The 19,106-nt window shown below is 42.7% G+C and overlaps 1 protein-coding gene across 8 annotated transcripts in view; it reads left to right on the top strand.

Moving 5' to 3' along the window:
* Nucleotides 1-19,106, top strand: part of PCLO (piccolo presynaptic cytomatrix protein) — a 1,309,308-nt gene that overhangs the window by 904,340 nt on the left and 385,862 nt on the right. For 5 of the 8 annotated variants that reach the window (XM_069228705.1, XM_069228700.1, XM_069228702.1 and 2 more), the window contains 3 exons: nucleotides 4,996-5,046; nucleotides 5,374-5,504; nucleotides 8,538-8,564. In XM_069228705.1, the coding sequence (XP_069084806.1) occupies nucleotides 4,996-5,046; nucleotides 5,374-5,504; nucleotides 8,538-8,564 (209 nt within the window). The remainder of the gene's footprint in view (nucleotides 1-4,995; nucleotides 5,047-5,373; nucleotides 5,505-8,537; nucleotides 8,565-19,106) is intronic. The other 3 variants (XM_069228704.1, XM_069228703.1, XM_069228701.1) reach the window with 1 other exon arrangement.

Raw genomic sequence — 19,106 nt, 5'->3', positions numbered from 1 at the left:
GTCCCACCCAGTTCAGAGCTGGCTGTCGTCCAGCCAAGGAGCACCACCCTAGTCATGGTTGGTAGTGTGGTGGGGATCGGCGAGTCATACAGCATTGCTAGAATTATTTCAGTTCCCAAGGAGGGTGTGTCAAAGCGGAATGCAGGATCAGACCACCCCCCATGCAACCAGTCATTCAGGACAGGCACCGTGAGGCGCAGTTGTATCTATGGAGATCAGTCATCCATAGCCTCCCTTCATAATTAACCTTTACACATTCGTGAAGCACTGCATGCGGGGCTCTGTTCACCCAGAGAAATCCTTAAATTCTGGTTTCAAGAGTGCAAAACCAGTTCAGAGGTATCAAAAGTGGGACCTTCTAGGAGACAGATATGAACCACTGTAATAGCATCATCTTAAACAGGGCACCCCTGCCCACGATGTTAAGTGGGAGGCACACCCCTCATGAGAGATCTGAGATCATCCGAGAATTTGATATTGAGATTCCATATGAGGTAGAGGGCGAGAGAATTGTGGATGTCCAGGTATTGGAAGCTGGGTTTGTGACATGGCATTCTATCTTGCCAGTCTAGCACATGACTGTCTAAGGGACAACACTGACTAAGAGATGAAAAGGGATTAGGAACAATTGACCTCCAGACCGGATGCCTGCCCATATTGATGTAGAATATTGAAGAGTTGAGGACCCGTATCTGATCGTGAGAAAAATAGTATGACTTCATCTGCGCAAAGGGCGAAGCGATCATCCCTGCCTTCCTCCCGGCCAAACTCCTAAACCTGAGCATCACACGGAATCCTAGACGCCAGTGGTTCTTTTGCCAGGGCAAATAGCAAGGGCAATAGAGGATAGCCCTGCTGAGTACCCCTCCAAACCAAGAAGGTTTCTTACAACACCCCATTGACCTTGGCCTGCACCCTGGGGTGGGAGTAAAGTACCTGAACACAAAATAGAAATAGCGGTCCGAATCCAAAACATTCAAGTACCCCTATGTGGATGCCCCAGACTAGAAAGTCAAAGGCTTTCTCAAAGTCGATTGACATAAGTGCAGCCAGGTCAGTTATGCAGTGACATTGTGCAAACACTACCTACACTCTACAAATGCAGTGACATGTACTACAGTTGGGGGTTAATCCACATTGGTAAGGATGAAAAAGCTTTGTGAGGAACGCAGTACATTTATTCACTAAAATGTTGGCATACAATTTCAATTCAGACTTGATCAGGAAGATAGGGTGGTGGAATGAGCAATTGTTGGGTGGTGCCCCCTCCTTGTGAAGAGCTACGATAGTACCCAGATCCAAATCAGAAGCAAAGCACCCTTTTTGCACCACTTCTTTGAACATGGAAAGCATAGGCCATGACATGTATTTATGTATTTTCTGGTAGTACTCAATGAGAAAGCCATGTGGGCCCAGGGTCTTACCTGGATTCATAACCTCAAAGGCCTCCTCCAGCTCCTCTTGTTCTATAGTGCAGTCAAGACTATATCTATCAGACCCAGAAAGGGTCGGCAAAGGGATATCTATAGTAAGAGGCTAGGAAATGTCTCTCTTTGGTCTGAGGCATTTGGTGTACAGGGTCTTATAGTACTCCGCAAAAGAGTTGGCAATGGATGTGGCCTCCATAGTGATCAATGCATCTGGTGCTATCACTTTTTGGACCACCCGGGACAGCGAGTCATGGGTTGCCAGCCTGTAAAGTAACTTGCCAGATTTGTTACCCCATTCATAGACTCGCCTAGTTGAGACCCTCCAGCAATTTTTGGCATCACCCAGGCAGAGCAGTCAAAGTGTTGATCTGTGGATGTCGAGCTGGCAGCCACCAAGGCTATTAGGATCAAGGGCCCCCATTCTTTAAAGGCAGAGAACCTTGTCCTGCAGGGTGGTCATCTCTTTGATCTCCTCCTGTTCCTGCCCATGATTAATGTTTTTGCAAACCCTTTCATCTAAGCCTTCACTTCTGCCCACAGGATACCTAGAGAGTCTACTGATTCTGCATTTAATTCAAAGTATGTTTGTATCGGCTGGCCCAGGAAACAGATGCATTCTCTGTTCACCAGATGCTATGTGTTAATTTGCCAAAGTGGGCAAATCGCATCCCCTCGGGATCCCTAGATAAAGCATCATAGGGGAGTGGGCGGAGGAGTCCTGTGGGAGAATGTGTGCCTCTAATGTATTCAGCAGATCTGAGGTGGTATGAAGAACAGGTCTATATGTGATCTGGATATGTCGGCTGCATTGGTATTCATGTACTTTCTCACAGAGGTGTTCCATGTTAGCTAAATATTGCCCAGACCTGCAGCACATTTAGCACACCCTGTCGCTTTCTCATTTGATCTCCTATTTATAACCGAGCAATCCCAACAGGGTTGCATGACCCTGTTAAAATCCCCCCTAAGCCAAAAGCGCCCCATGTTGGAGTAGGCAGATCTTGAGCGCCTCCAGGGTTAGATCTGCAAGCTGTGGGGGGACATACACATTAAGCAAGGGTTGCCCCTGACCTTCTAGAATGCCCTCAGTTGCCACATATCTTCCATTGGGCACATATTTACACAATAAATTACTAATGGAAAGGTATTGTGAAGAAGGACTGAAACCCGTCTGCAGCCTTGCATGTAGCCCATGTGGAACACTCTGTGATGACCTGCGTCAGGCCAGGAATGGACATTTTGTTGCCTAGTAGGTGTATTTCCTGCAATGACAGGATGGCAGGGAAATGTCATTTAGCGAACCCAGGCACTGCCCGTCTCTTAATGCAGTTGTTCATCTTGTTAACATTCTGGGTCAAAACCTTATACTCTGGCATGGCTACCCACCTTAAATGGCTGAGCCATGTTTGAACTAAGTAGGCGGTGTGGTACTGAAATGCTTGCATGTCGAAAACAAAGAAGGCCAGCGTTGCTAGAACCAATCCCCCCCAAACCTTGCACCTCCACCCCAGAAGCATCTGTTGCCCCAAAAAGGAAAAGACTGACAAAAAGGAAGCCATATTGCCTGACTTCATTAGGTATAGCTGACAGTTTCAAATTGTCCAACTTTGCATAAACATTAGAATAGTAGGTGCCATAGAACTCTTGACGCATCTTGAGACAGGCAAAACTCCACTTATTTTAGAGAATTTGTTGAGTCATACTTGTTTGTTTTATTATCCACACATGCAGAGAGTAACAGCTGTCAATTACCCCTCTTTCCACAGTTATGGCCCTGATTTGCATCTGAGGGTCTGTAATGATGGGAGAGAACTTACCAGAGGTAATGACCTTTTAGGTAAGGGTCATAATTCTTTTAGCATCTCCGCTCCCTCTCAACCAAAGCCGCAAAGGCAGCTGGGTCTCACTCACTCTTCTGTAATGGATAGGGGCTACTTTGAGAAAGGTGGAGCTGTTGTACCCTATATTAAAAATGTGAAAAGCGTTTACACATTCTTGGAATCAGGAAAAAACAGAAGCTGCAATACCTCTAAGGGAAGCCTTGCTCCCCTACTAGTAAATATCAAAACTACTGCAGCCTTCATAGGCATGGAGGAGACAAATGGGTGGGGCTAGAGCCTAAAACCTATTGTTCAGGCCTGACCACACCTTCACACTGGAAAGAAAGGAAGCTGGCAACCAGAGGATGCTGGTTTTTGGGAACTGTAATGTGAGTTGTAGCCTAGTTAAGAAGAATTCTGATTGGATCCTGCTCCAAATGTTCAACTGCTGGTACTAATAAATGTTGAAGCCTCTTTTTGTGGTATGGAGAGAAGAACTGTAACTAATATTATCTGATAAACCAAAAAAGCAAAACAGGAATGCCCTACGTAACATTTGCTATTGTGTAAAATCCATGTTTAAAGGAAGAATGGGAAAGTGCATTCATCACAACAGCCATCACTATATTTAAACTTCCTTCTTTTGTGCAAATGTCCATATTTGAGGTTCCCTCAAGTTTCCACATGTCAAAATGATCCACATTGTTTCTGCAAAGGCAGTTATTTACTTCAATAAATTTGCATATGGTATCAGAATTCTGAAATGGCTTCTTTTGCTCCCAGAAAATTGAAGATTGTTTTTAAAGCAGTAGTTATTGCCCTGTAGTCTAAATTCCCACAGCTACACTTGCCTTTTCTTACTCAGTGAGTATGTGTTGACTTCTGCTACTGTGCTAATGATACTTGGATGGTAGTTGGTAGGTGTGGAAGGGTGGTGGTTGTCCATTTTGGTGTTGTTATGAGGTATACCAATGAAATGGGTTTAATGTCAGTAAACAGCTTGGCCACCATAGGCATCTCCTCTACTCTTTTTGAGCTCTAGCTCTCAACTTTGAAACAAATCCTCTGCAGCATTGTATTATCATCTCATTTCATAGAGAGTATTCTTAACATAGAATACTTACCACAGTAGTTTTATTCTATAACACTGAAATAGAAAAAGTGTAGTGTGCAGTCTATACACTTTAGACATGTATTAGGCAGAAAATAATCTGTGCAATTTGTGCACAGCACACAGTTGCTGTGAAAATTTGTCAGTTTCAGGTTAGTAAAAATGCTGTGATGATGGCATGTGGGTAACTATCGTCTCACACGGCATAAAATAAAGAAAATAAGATGCTATTAACTGTTGATAAAAATGAATACGCTGAAATGACTACTACATTGGAAAGGACTTTTGGACACATATTAGGTCACATCTATGTGCATATCATCCCTAATATGCAAGGCAGCCTAGTGAAAGTTTGCTTGTCAATCTTAGGAAAATCCAGCAAGGCATCCTCTAAGGGATCCATTTGGAACTCTTTTGATCATCACTTAAAATCAAAATAATTTGTCAATCTTTCCCCAGAAACACACATCAAGGGCTTACTTATTCACTAAAATCAGCAATGATGCTTCACTGCAGAATCCCCAAAGAGTTGGATACACAGCATGATTTAAGCTGGATATGAATGAAGTATATGCAAGACTACAAACGTTGGAGCACAATGAGTTATAATATACATTTTATTTTTTTACCGTAGCCAGCTGAAGTAACAAAGGCACCATCCCATCCAATCACTGGTGAAATCCAGGTAAAGTGCTCATTATTTTTTCCTTAAAATTAATATATAGGTTCTTATAATCATAAGGATGTTTGTAAGGTTTGTGATAAAATCTGCAGAAAGCATATTGTATACTGAAGTGCTTTAACACATTTCGGGGTTCTAGTGGCATTTGCAAACAACTCGGCCTTCAACAACATTATTAGACCATATTACACAGTTTCCCATTATGTAACTTTTATACCTTTGTGACTGTTTAAAACTAAAGGTGTATGTGCCATTGAGCTAATTATAAATATAAATTATAAATTTAAATATGCTGTAAAGGTTACTAGAAAACTATTCAATTTTTTTCAGCTTCAAATAAACTACGACAAACATGTTGGTAACCTCATTATTCATATACTTCAAGCAAGAAACCTTATTCCCAGAGATAATAACGGTTATTCTGACCCTTTTGTGAAAGTATACCTTCTTCCAGGGAGAGGGTAAGTACTGTATTCATGTTTAAAAACTGAGTCCATAACCTCCAGACTAATTTAAAATACTTGTTAAAATGTATTGAGTCATAATACTAAAATGTACTGAATATCAGTAAGGCAATTAATATATGGGATGATAGAGATAATTTATCACGCTTAGGGCAGGAAATTTTGTCAGTGGGCGGGTTGAAAGGTTTACAAAATTGTTATAGTTCTACCTCCTGACCTAGTTCATTGTGTGCAGAGTTATGGACTAAATATTGCTTTTACGGAGAAACTGCGTATTGCGTATTCAGAAGATTGGTTGTCTCTTGCTAACTTCTCTCAATCTACGCACTGGATACCCTAACAGTGTTATTGGTTAATACTAAAAAAAAGACCTTTTAAAGGCACCAATAATCACAGTGGAATCAAACTCTGCAGTAAAGTATTTTATCTTCATTCTTGATTTATCGTCTTTAAAATCATAGCATCATTAGATGACATGTTTTTTGCGTTATTGTTAAAACATTTTTAGATTATCGGCTTCACAATCAATATACCACTGCAAAAGTTATTTTTCTTTGTAAAATATTTTATTTAGAGATTGGTTTAGGTGTATTAAAAAAAAATGATTTTTAATGTTCTTGTCTCCTGACCCTCAAATTTCATTATATTCATTTTCTCTATTTTTAAAGCTCCTATAGTTAAGCAGGGTTTTGCTTTTGCTTGGGCAAAATAAAAAGTGCATGTCATCATGCACTGCAAACCTGTATCTCTGGAATCTCTGCTTCACATTTGAAGCTTCAAAGAAATATATTGAAATATAAAGAATTTTAGGGTGGTAGTACAGGAACATTTAGTATCTTATTTCATGAAATAACGAACCTAAATAGAAAAAAAAATTTGAACTAAATATTAACCACAATGTTGATTGCCTTAAAGATGTAATTTGTACATTTCTCCAGACAATTACAGCAGTTGTAGGAAGGAAGGACCATCACAAGCTTTTTTTTTTTATCTAATCCATAATTCTGTTCAATAAAAATACATTTTGCTTAAGATTTCATTTGCAACACAAACAATCAAAACAACTCAGCAATGTATACCAAAAAAGCAGTGCCTATTAAACCGTTAAAAACCTATAATACATTTAATACAGAACAATGCGAGAAGCTGATTTGTCATCTGTGCTATCCTTACGCTGTAAAGTGTAGTGTTTTTTTATCTAGTTACTACCATAGTATAGTTAACACATTTCAACCTCAGGTCAGTAAATCTGCCACGAAACACCTGCATGAGGGAATCAAAGATTACATTTGACACATACTCATGTAACAAAGAAATTAAGGTTTCTTTTCAAAAGACTGAGTTTTGTTATGAGTACAGTAGTCCATGACCGCCGTACCCGCGACGTCGGTCAGACCGCCCCAACCTTGGCAGTCCGACCTCCACATTGTGATGCTGAGGGTTGGACTACCAGCACACCGCTGACACCGCCAGGATCAGAGATCCTGACGAGGTGGCGACAATAAAAGTTGTGGTCAACCATGGTAGTGCCAAGTTCGGCACCGCCGTTCTGAACACAACTTTTCTTTCCGCCAGCCATTTCATGTCAGTGTCACCGCCGTCAAAAGGCTGGTAGAGAGCCAGAGTTTGGCCGACAGGGGTGCCCCTGCACTGCCCACGGCCATGTTGTGGGCAGTGCAGGGGCCCGCCTGTCTGCACACTTGGAATGCACACTGTCTACCATGGCAGAGCGTGCACATTCAGAGTGTGCTGTGTGCGGTGGCATTGGCCTCGGCTCTCTCTGAGAGCCGAAGCCAATGCTGTTGCACTGTTTCCACTGGCCAGCCTGGATGAAACATCATTCTTTGGCGGTGAGGAGGCTGCCACGTAGGGGGCCGCCTCCCCACTGTTGTGTTGGCAGATGGGCCGCCAACTTCGTAATGAGGCCCTACATTTTTATGTGGAGAAACTTCTGGGGAGGTGTACCAAGCATTTGTACAGGACAAAGGGGGTCATTCTGACCCTGGCGGTCATCGACCGCCAGGGCCAACGACCGCGGAAGCACCGCCAACAGGCTGGCAGTGCTTCCTGGCCAATTCTGACCGCGGCGGTAAAGCCGCGGTCAGAAAAGGGAAACCAGCGGTTTTCCGACGGTTTTCCCCTGGCCATAGGAATCCTCTGCAGCGCCGCCATGGGGATTCCGACCCCCTTCCCGCCATCCTGTTCCTGGCGGTTCTTACCGCCAGGAACAGGATGGCAGGAACGGGTGTCGTGGGGCCCCTGGGGGCCCCTGCACTGCCCATGCCACTGGCATGGGCAGTGCAGGGGCCCCCTAACAGGGCCCCATGAAGATTTTCAGTGTCTGCTTTGCAGACACTGAAAATCGCGACGGGTGCCACTGCACCCGTCGCACCCCTTCAACTCCGCCTGCTCCATTCGGAGCCGGCTTCATTGTAGAAGGGGCTTTCCCGCTGGGCTGCGTGCGACCTTCTGGCGGTCGCCCGCCGGCCCAGCGGGAAAGTCAGAATGACCGCCGCGGTCATTTGACCCCGGTACGGTCTTCTGGCGGTTCCCGCCGCCCGCCGGGGTCAGAATGACCCCCAAAGTCTTGCCGTTTTGGAACATTCGCCAATAGTTAGTAGGTGACAAGTGTCAATTGTGGTTGAGGCTGATAGTTTACTGGATCACTCTAGTGGGATTAAGGTAGCATACACTTAAATAAAAACACATGATATTTGATGTACTGCAGTACCTTCACTTTCTTGATTGAAAAAAGTGGGTATGGGTAAAACATTTATGTTCTCATGTTTTGAAAAGGAAAGGAGCTGCAAAATGTGTTTTTGTCATTGTACTTTTAAGGGGCAAACGTATTTCAATCCGTTTCACCATTGTTAATGTCTGTTACTTAAATCTCTAATGCTGTGTAATGTCCTTTTGATATTCACAAGCTGTGTCTTCCGTCTTTGTCTCCTCTTGTTTTCTCTCTTGCTGCTTCCTCTCCTTTACCATCTCTATTTAAAACGCTTCTGTCTCGTCATTGGGTCCGTGCAGCCAAGTAATGGTTGTCCAGAATGCAAGGTAGAGTTTGCTGTGTTTATATTTTACTCTTTGGCATCTGACTGCTGTGCTATAGTTGGCATGATTACTCCCATTTCTGCTCTTGTTTGATACTTACTATGTTTTTGTGTGTTACTGATTCTGGATTTAAAAGTTCCATGCTTACAGTTACCTAAAATCCCAAAGAAAATCAATGTCTGCTCACCCAACAAAAAGAGTTTGTTAGTGATTTGGTAAAACAGTTTCATATTAAAGTGTTTTCGCCATTTTATATAAAGTACTGGAAAACAAATAAAGCAATGCATTTTATATAAACCATACAATACATATTGAATGGTTCTTTGACCTGGCTAGGTACTGTTAATTTACAACAGTATCTTCAAGTAGGTAGGCGGAGTCGGGAGGAGAAATCCCTCTAGCAGAAATGGTCTCTTTAAATCGTCAGCTATGATTACTGAGGATTGAAGGTGTGATTTATAATTGTCAGAGAAGTAAAATTAAAATGTAAACTAGGTTACCAACTACAGATTTGAGAACACAATCCCTTCTTTTATCTGGGCACTTACACACACTTAGGTAGATCTAACTAAGTCTTCCAGAAGGTGTGGGGTACTACACTACTTAAAGCAATTGTAAACATTTCAAAACAACACAAGGTAAGCACACATATAGCTGTCACTTCTGTGAGCAGACCGTTCATTCCTCCACAGGTGTTGTGTGGTGGTCACACAAACCTAAATAGAAAATTATTTTTGAACTAAATATTAACCACAATGTTGATGTAATTTTTACATTTCTCCAGACACTTACGGCAGTTGTAGGAAGGAAGGACCATCACAAGTTTATAGCTTAAAGTGTATAGCTTGAAGTGTATAGCTTAGTTGCCATTTATTTATTTATCAGCTATATGTATTTTAACTTGTAGATTCCACCCCAAAACATGGTGCCCTTTTTTGGTACTTACCTTTTTATACAATTAATGGATGCAATCAATTATAAACAAGTGAAAATCATACAGTGCAAAGTTTATTGTATACTTCCGTACCTTCCTTAAAGTGGTCACTGAAATGCATCACTTCAATACCCGAAAATTTGCATGGGCATTGACCACAATTGATAGTTTGAAAAATATTATATGTAGTGGCTTGTGTTGATTGCGTACCGGTCATTGAAAAAGTGGAGCTTTCCTAATATAAAGGGAAGTAGGGCTGAATGTTCCCATAGGAGCAGGTCCAAAAAAAGAGGCAAAAAAGAAATGGAAGAAAAAGGAACAGATATTAAAAAGAGGGCGAGAGAGAATGGGGAGGTCAGTGAGACAAAGACCAGGGGGCTATATAGGGTACCCCGAAAAAAAAGAAAGTTAACTCTATGCTTGCATCTCTTGATAGGTAAGACAAGAAAGTAATTATTGGTTTCACTATGATGAAATCTATGAATAGCAAGTATCGGTATTACAGTTGTTTCAAAGCTAGCTTCTGTAGCATTCTAATTGCCTTATACCTTCATGCTTTCCTCAGTGTAAATGCCTGAAAATCTCATAAAGCTTCACGTAGAGAACTGTGTTGTGTTCTAACTTCCCTGGTTTGTTTATTATCTGGCTCTTTAGCGTGATTGCATTGTTGGTCCTGTGGGAATGTTGTTCTTACTTGTTTACATAATTATAACCTCTTCAGTCAAACCATCAGACTGATTTACCGTATCAGTAACTGTTTGTGTAGTCTGAGGTTCAACAATACTGTTTTGTTTGGCTTTCATTCTATGGATAAATGTATTTTTGTAATTACCATTGGAATTCAATAGTAAGCAGATCATTTCTGGATTAGAGTATTTTAGCGCAGCAGCACTCTTATTTGTTGTCTTTGAAAAATCACTTTCAGTATGTGATGTTTGCAAAGTGTATATTTTTAAGCTTCCTAATGTCTGTGACCTTTTCAGCCGGCCATCATTCAGCTTGGCCTGAACGGTCATAAAATCCTGTGATAGGTGAGCGGCCTTTGGAAGCTCTCTTGAATATAGTGGCATCAATGCGCTGTATTGGATGGGCACTTGCCTGTTCCTCTGCTTACATTGCAGACAATACTTCATAGAAAAACATACAAGGGACATTAGATTTGTTATTTTGCAATTTAGTACCTCGAATGCATTATAGTATTGATATATATTGCAAGCTTGCACAAACAAAATAGTGAGATAATGGTGAAAAATGCAAACGCCTGCTAGAATGTATCGTCAATAACTTAATAAAGCTTCAGGAACAGTGACAGAAGTAAAAGAGGAGAAAGGCTGATTGAAAATGCAAAACTGCCGCACCAGTGGTGATTGTTATCTAGCTATAGGAAATTAATAGCTTAAAGCAGAATGCTAAATCCAATACATCGAGAATAAAAACATGCTGGATGCCAATGTTACTGAACTAGAAGTAAGGGAACTATGTGGACAGTTACCCTTGTGTGTGGTCTCAGATTTTATGACTTTGTGGAGCAGGATTAGGAAAAAAGGTTAACGTTATAGTTAGGTGTTGAAATCAATAAAGATTAATGTTTAAAAAACCCAAATAACACTAAAATTCACCAGTTATAGTTTATTGCACTAACAATAAGCTGTGCCCCTGCCATGCACTGCTTATTACCTTGCACATAACATCTCTCATGACATTTTAAATGACATAATTGATGTCATTTGAGAAAGGCCAATGCTTCTGTTGACAACAGATTATCCACCAGTGGATATCTGGGCACGTCCCCATGTTAAACAAATGAAATACAGTGCTATAGACACATTTATGTAGTGAAGATGTTTATAAGGTGTGGATGTTTACTTCAAGAACCTGTCTGAAGATTGTGAGGTATTACACATTTCTGAGTAATGTCAAATGTAGGGGTGTTCCACTTAGAGGGGGTTTATCTCACACTGTAGGTGTAAGCATGACTCTAAGGTTGAATGCTATTGTACCCACCTCAGATATGTCTGTGGTGTATTTTACTAAATAATGGAAGGTTGTGCATAGGGCTTGACAGAAGATGTCTTTTGAGTAGCAAATAGATACCTGTAAACCTCCTGACCTAAAGTTATAGGTCGTATGAAGTCTTCAAGAGTTGTAGTGTGTTGAATTACTTCAAGTCCTATAGGATGATGTCACAATGACTGAATGATCTCATTAGTGAGGTCATTAATGATGTCAGTGTCAATTAATAGTTAATGTGTGATGCAGTATGTGAAGCCATAAGCAGTGCTTAGTGATGGCACAAGTTATAATTAACCCTGTAACTTTAACTGGTAACTTGTAAGGTTTTTTTCTTTTTTAAACAATTGTTTTTATCCAATTTTGAAACCTACTTATACATCACCTTAACCGTTGCTTTTTCTGTGAACTTCTGGGTTTTTTTAATGTATGGAAAGATCTTATTACCATACGTTACTATAGCATCACTTTACCTTTGTGTTTTATTTCAACGAATTCCAGATTTGTTTTTATCTTAGTAAGCCAACTTCCCTTTTGGCCAGGCCATCTAGCCAAGCCTGCTGTGAGTGACCAATCCCCTGCTGTACAGCCTTTTACTGTGCACAGTGTATGTCTGGCTGCAGGACCTGCCCTCTGGCCAGACTCTGCACCCAACCCACCAAATGTGGTCAACCCTGACAGACACACAACCCACATTGCATTTTTAAACATTTTCACATGCTAGTTTCCCTCCCATAGTGCCTCAGTATCATGCATGCTTCCCACACTGAAGCCTGCACAGCACTGTGGCTCCATGGGGATGAGGCTTGTACAGTGATTCCCACAGGAGGGCAGCACAAGGACTCTATTGCATATTTCCTTTCATTTGTGGTGCCACACGGAGGGACAGGGTCATCACTAGCACTGGGCACAAGTGTTGTGGAGGCCGGCAGCAAATGCAGGAGCACTCCCAAGAATGTTTTGAGAAAACTCATCATACGTCTTTGGAGGCCTTGATATTATAACCCTCCCAGGAAAGCTCATCATTGATACAATCACTTCAGGTGCTGGAGCTTGTGCCCTTGGGCTACAGAGTGCGAGGGACCCTAGTGGTTGGTTCTGTGGCTACATTATGTGGCCTGTATCGAATACAAAAGAGTATGGGGTATATTTTAATTCCCTGCCCCCATTGTTTTCTCTGGGAGTGTGCTGCAGTACCAGTAGAAGACATGTGTGGTGGTTGACTTATTCCAAATTTAGGCTGCAGAACATTTTAAATCATCATCATGGACATTCAAACTCAATTTAAATATCTTTTTGGGAAAAAACTGATTACATGAGTGGGTACTAGGCACTTCAAGTGTACCAGATGTCACTGCAACCTAATGAACAGACCAGACCTTTGAATCAATCCATTAAGCAATATCTGAGATACTTTTTGATGAATGTTCAGAATGCTTGGTACTTTTGGAATGCATTGGCAGATTGTGTACAACAACTCACTTGACTCTTCTTTAGGATGATCTCCTCTCTTCTGCTCTTCTGAATTCCATCCGAGGATGTGGCCTCTCAGAAGTACTTCTTCCACAGTTCTTTCGTTGACAGTCCTTCTGCAGCAAATTAATACCATTCAAAGCGCTGCATGTGATCACCTTCTGCAAAGGCACAACACAAATGTTTTGCAACTTATCATGGGAGTAAAGAATTTAAAATTCCTGGGTTTTTAGACCTGACATCCTTAGCGTGGAATACCCCAAACATTTTGCCTTCAAACTTCCTGTTTGCTGAATTTGCCTTTGGTGAGTTTATTGCTCTGTGCACTTTACCTCTGCTAGTCAGTGCTTGTGTTCTCTCCTTAAAACATGGTGAAACTGGCTTACACCTAATTGGCACATTTAATTTACTTGTTAGTCCCTAGTAAATGGGATTGCATGTACCTAGGGCCAGTAACCTAAATGCTACTAGTGGACAAGCAGCACTAATTTGCCACCCACAAAAGTAGCCTTTTAAAACATGTCTTAGGCCTGGCACTGCAGTCTGTAGAGCCACTTTAATGTGCAATTTCAACCTGGCAAAATAAACATGTTGCCAGGCCTACACCTTCCTTTTTACTACATGTGTCACCCCTCAGGTAGGCTGTAAAGGTTCATAGGACAGTCTGCATTGTATTTAAAAAGTAGGACATCTGAGTTTAAATTGTACATGCCCTTGTAGTGAAAAACTCCTAAAGTTGTTTTGCAATGTTGCAAGGTTTGTGTCGCCAATAAAATAACATTGGGTTATCCTATTACACCTAATAAGTGTTAACGTAAGCTTGGGAGCAGATAAGGTTGTTTGCACTCAAATAAATTGTCATTTAAAATACACTTTAATGGCAAAGTTGGATTTTAAGTCACAATTCTGGGACTGGAAACCAGGTCTGGTGGCTTAGTGGACTAATACGTCCACTGTAGGGACCTATGTTCGACTTTATGGTCACAGGTTCAACAGTTGGTATCAATAAACATCTGTTATTCAGTGCCAAGATACCCTTCAGGGTGAATGTGCACTTTACAAATACACATGTTAAGTTATGTTATGTAATTCTGAATATGCCACTTTTAGAAAGTTGTAATTTCATTTTCTTAACCATTTGGTTTCTGCTGTATGTCCTGGATCACATGACTCTGAGTAGTGTGACAGTTGACCTTTGTGTATCCCTCACAGACTGTGAAACCAAGCGGTTCAAGGCGTTGGCAGGATTGGCTATCTTGTCAGGATGGTTGGGGCAGAGCTGTTCCCTGCCCCACCTACATTTCAAAGGATTGCCTGCAACACACACACACAAAGAAACATGACATCAGCCTTTGTAACCCTAGAATACTTGAAACCTTGCCAGGGGAACGAAAAGCTTTCCAGAAGGAGTTGTGAGGTAGTATAGGGAGTCCCTCACTTCAAAAGCTGGCACAAAGTGTAAATATTGGACCCTCTAAGCCACTCATCATATCACTTGTGGACCTGTGGAAGACTCAGAAGAACGGCTATACTGCTATGCTGCTGCTGGAAGGGCTTCTCTGCTGCCTCAGAAAGGAAGCCTGGACCGGCTCCTAGAAAGCAGAACCAACAGAGTGACACCAAGGGCTAACTGTCTGGCCTGCTGTGCGAATTACAGGGACATAATAAGCTCCAGAGACATGTCCTACATCTACCCAGCTGACCTGACCTGCAACAGGACCTGTCTCCTCCCTGCTGTCCTCTGCAAGAGTGATTCTCTGATCTCCAGGATGTCCTTCCTCAGGTCTTGGACCCTTGGGAGGCATCAGAGTGCACTTCAGTAAAGAAGGGTGAAATCCTGATGTTTTGGGCTCTTCATGACTGCCACCCCTAACAACCGCCATCATGAAGTTCCGGTGAACCCGATTCTTCCTGCTACAGCGGCCACCAGTGACAACCTGCAGCACAATATCTGCATGACACCCTACAGCAAAAACAGCCTGCGGTGATCTCCAATGCAAAGCTTCAGCAGAGACCCTCTGCAATGCCTGACCGCATCTTCGTGCAAGAGCGACGACCATTCACAAAGTCAGGTCTACTTTTTGCACTACAGCCACGACCATCCATGACACTTTCACTGCTGCTCACAGCTTCCTCCACTGTGAACGGAAATCTTCATGCCAGACTGAGATTACCTTTTTCAGCAGGAGAAACCTGGTCCCTCTATCTGGCCTGCACTCCATGGGGGTCAACTTGAACTTGTGACTTTCCACTGGTCTAGTACGAACAGATGACCACTAATGGTGCTTTGGGCTTTTAGGTGCTATATCTACTTAAAACCCTAAAATTACGGCTTCTTTGGTCCAGGGCTTTCATCTGGACCGCTCTACATACAATGACCCGGTGAGGAATATTGTTTTTTTTGTCTTGGCATGCACCACTACTTTGCATGCAAAGTAAGTATATTTACCTACCATGTTATAAACCACTGATCCCACTTTTGGGGAACAGTCCACAGGGGAGCCCCTGCACTGCCAGTGCACGGGCCCCTCTGCCCAGCACCCTTGAAATGCGCACTGTCTGCTGCTACAGACAGTGCGCATTTCAAGGGTGCTGGTGCCTCGTGCATGCGACAGCATTACCACCAGCTCTATTATGAGCAAATGACAATTCTGCTGCCCATTTCCCCCTGGGCTGACCAGCCGAAACCTTGGTTGTCTTTCTTAATAAGGTGGAAATTGGATGGAACCAAGCCTTATATCAGAGACATCTGACCACCACATTTCAGTGATCCACAGAAAATGGAGATTTTGTAAAAGTGAAATATTATTTAATGCATGTTTACAGAAAAGAGCTTATCATGCATTAAGAAGACCAGCTTTAGGAGATACATTGACATTAGCCTTACCAGGCTTAACTTTAAAGCTAAATATAAAAGCTTTTAAAGGCATGTGTTGGAAATATAGCAGTAAAAGCGAATGACATTGTTTTATTATTTCCACAAGCAAATTGATTAGCATTAGGCTACAGCGAGATGTCCTACTTATGGTAGCTAAATGATAAGAGTAAATGTAACCATTCAAATTTGGCAAACAAAAACAAACCTGAGCTTCCACACCCTCATTTTAGAACTTGTTAAAATTGTTGGTCTGGAGAATTCTGTCTCATGGTCCTCTGAGTCATCAGTTGTCAACATAGTGTTCTTTTCCAAATTCTTTCATTACTTTTCCATTTGCACTTGTTGATACATTATGAAAGGGGGTGGTCCTGTGTAGCAAAAAAGTTGCTTTTTTGCTGAATCCTGCATCTTTAAAAATTACAAACAATAGGCTTTCTAGAATGCTCATTTGTTTGATGATGTCAACTGGGATTTTGAGGTTTACTGTGGCAATAGTCTCCTGATGGATTCTTATACTCTAGATCTTACCTAGGGTCACCTGCACAACTTTCTGCCTCAGCAATGCCTGCTGATGAAAATTAAAAAATGATTTTCTGAAGAATACCTCTGTTCACGGATTCTTCAAATTTTGAATTCCCAGGGGCCAGACTGGATATAGAACTTTTCATAGCAATTGCTTCTGCCTGCAGGCAGGTAGTGCAGTAGTACTCTACAGCAGCCTCACACCATCTCTGGAAGTAATGACACAGAGCAGTATATAGAACACCCCGCCCCCTGCATGTTCACAGTCCTTTCTTTCCACACCCTAAGATGCTGATCTATTGCTCGGCTCCCAATTTTCTTTCCCCATGTTTACAGACTCTGAATACATATTTTTATATTTATTGTGCTAGGGATATGTCTTGCCCATGAAACGCATGCTTCAAACCTTACTGTGACAGCATGACGTTTTTGCCAGTCACAGATCACGCAATGTCTGCCTGTGGTGTCTAGGGGCTAGGCATGATGTCTAAGGGCTTGGCATGATGCAATAAATTCTTCCTGGTGCACAAGAAGGCCGCCAGTGAGCAGGAGGCACAGCTGTACATCACCAATTACACAAAATGGGTGTGTTGCACTCCAAGTTGCAACCCATATTAGCTCTAAGTTTTAGGCCCCTTTCTTGCTAAAAATTACTGTCTTCGGGTAAGTTGAAGATGAACTTGAGAGACCAACTTCCCCAAAAATGCATGGTCCCATTGCTCCAGCTCTGGGGAAAAGTCAGCACTTAAAAGACTCCACGTCCATCATCTGACTCTGTATCATCCTGATGCTGGTCAAGTCTGTAGCAGATAGATGCCTTGTGGGAAGTCATGCTGCAGCTTTTAAGGATGTTGTCAGCTCCCTCTGGAGTGCATGTGGACCCAAGGAACTTTAAGGGCCCTGAATCAGACTTCCGCTGGTGGGATTCCTCCTGTTGCTGAGTGACCTGGTTGGTCTTCTCTCTACTGGCACAAGCCCATATCTCCACTAACGCGCCTGAGGTTTTCCTGAGGTATTTTGGATTTGGAATGCTCTGGTACTGGCTCCGACTCCTCTGGCACCTACCATGGGTCCTAACCCAACACCTATCTCTGATCTGGAGCCAACGACAGCCCCAGCAGACCTATGTAGAGATATCAGATTACCAATGCACACCCTCCAATTTAGGATGAACACCTAAGTACTTCAAGATAATCCACATGATGAGGATGATGATGACAAGGAGGCAGATAATATACTCCCCCTCATTACACACATTTTGACCTCTACTTAGACCTACAGAATGTGAGAGGCCTGGGCACCTCATACCCCCTAAGACAGAATGACTTGGATATGCTGTTTCGCAGGTGCAGGCTTTTTGGTGAAAAGCTGATTATGTGCAGGAGCGATTTAGGAACAACTGTGCTATGGCACACTCTTTAGATGGATTCTCTCCATCCCCTTGACTCCACGTGCAATACTAGAAATACAGAGGCTACTCTTGGGGCCGTACCTATCATCAGGGGCAGCCCTTGGCACTCATACAACAGCCACTACAATACTTTAGTGACTCAAGAAGGCAGCAAATGTCCTCATTTTCCATTGCTCCTGTGATTAAGCAGCTTTCATTCCCCCTGCCCTTTCAACTCAGAACTGGAAGGGGACAAATTGTGTTTGTTTGTGCCTCGCTGGAATGCAGTAACTCCAGACCAGTGGGTGCTGCAGATCATTCAGTGTAGTTGTGCCATTCCCTTTGCATCCACCCTCCCTCATGTTCCATCTGTTTTGGTTCAGACTTCAGCAGATCATGACTCCATTCTGGCACAGAAGATTCACTTTATGCTAGTCAAAGCAGCCATAGAGAGGGATTCAGAGGAAGATACAGATGAGAAAGGGTTACTCCTGCCATTTTCTGGTCCCCAACTCATGACAATATTAGACCTTCTATTTTTGAACACCTGCCTTTAGAAAGACAAGATGCTGAGTCTGACCACAGTCCTTTCTACCCTGGATTTCGGGGACTGGATGTTGTCCTTGGACTTGGAGGAAGTGCACTTTCATGTGCCCATACTGTAGTCTTGCACACACTTCCTTTGTTTGGTAGTGTCAAAACACTTGCAGTTCTCCGTCCTGCCCTTTTGCTTCACACCCACCCCTTCTGTGGTTACTTAGGTGATGACAATGTTGCACCTCATCTTTGCAGGTCAGGGATACATGTATTTGATGACGGACTGCTGAATGTGGTCTAACTTCAGTCAGATATGGGCCACCTGCACATACCTGTCACTCTTCTGTCACTCCTGAAGCTATCAATCAATGAGCACCTGCAGCCAGTGCAGAGGATGCCTGCCATTGGGGCCATGATGGATACAGTAGCATGCAAAGCTTCTCCACCCCCACAACGAGTCTGGGACATTCAATTTATGATCCTGGTGTTTTGAGCACACTCCTGGGTTCTGGCATGGATGATTCTGAGACTTTTCCTTGTGCGTCCTATTAGTCCATCGGACTGGGTTGTACATGTGGGTCCAGAAGTGTAAACAGTGCAGTGGGCTCAATGCTGAGGTTGCCTATTGGACAGCACCTCCATTTCAGAGGAGGCAACCCAGGTCTCCAGTAGGGGCTTTCTGACAAAACCTGACATGCAACCAACCACTGTCCCTACCCCTTAGAGCTCACAGAAGTGACGGAATCATCGTCTCTCTAGTTTGGGCCAGTCATCTGCACACTGGCTTTGCTGATTCTAAGA

Source organism: Pleurodeles waltl, chromosome 4_1, assembly GCF_031143425.1.
Source record: "Pleurodeles waltl isolate 20211129_DDA chromosome 4_1, aPleWal1.hap1.20221129, whole genome shotgun sequence".
NCBI classification, from domain to species: domain Eukaryota; kingdom Metazoa; phylum Chordata; class Amphibia; order Caudata; family Salamandridae; genus Pleurodeles; species Pleurodeles waltl.
The sequence above is the reverse complement of the archived record's forward strand: the minus strand, read 5'-3'. Positions and strand labels throughout refer to the sequence as shown.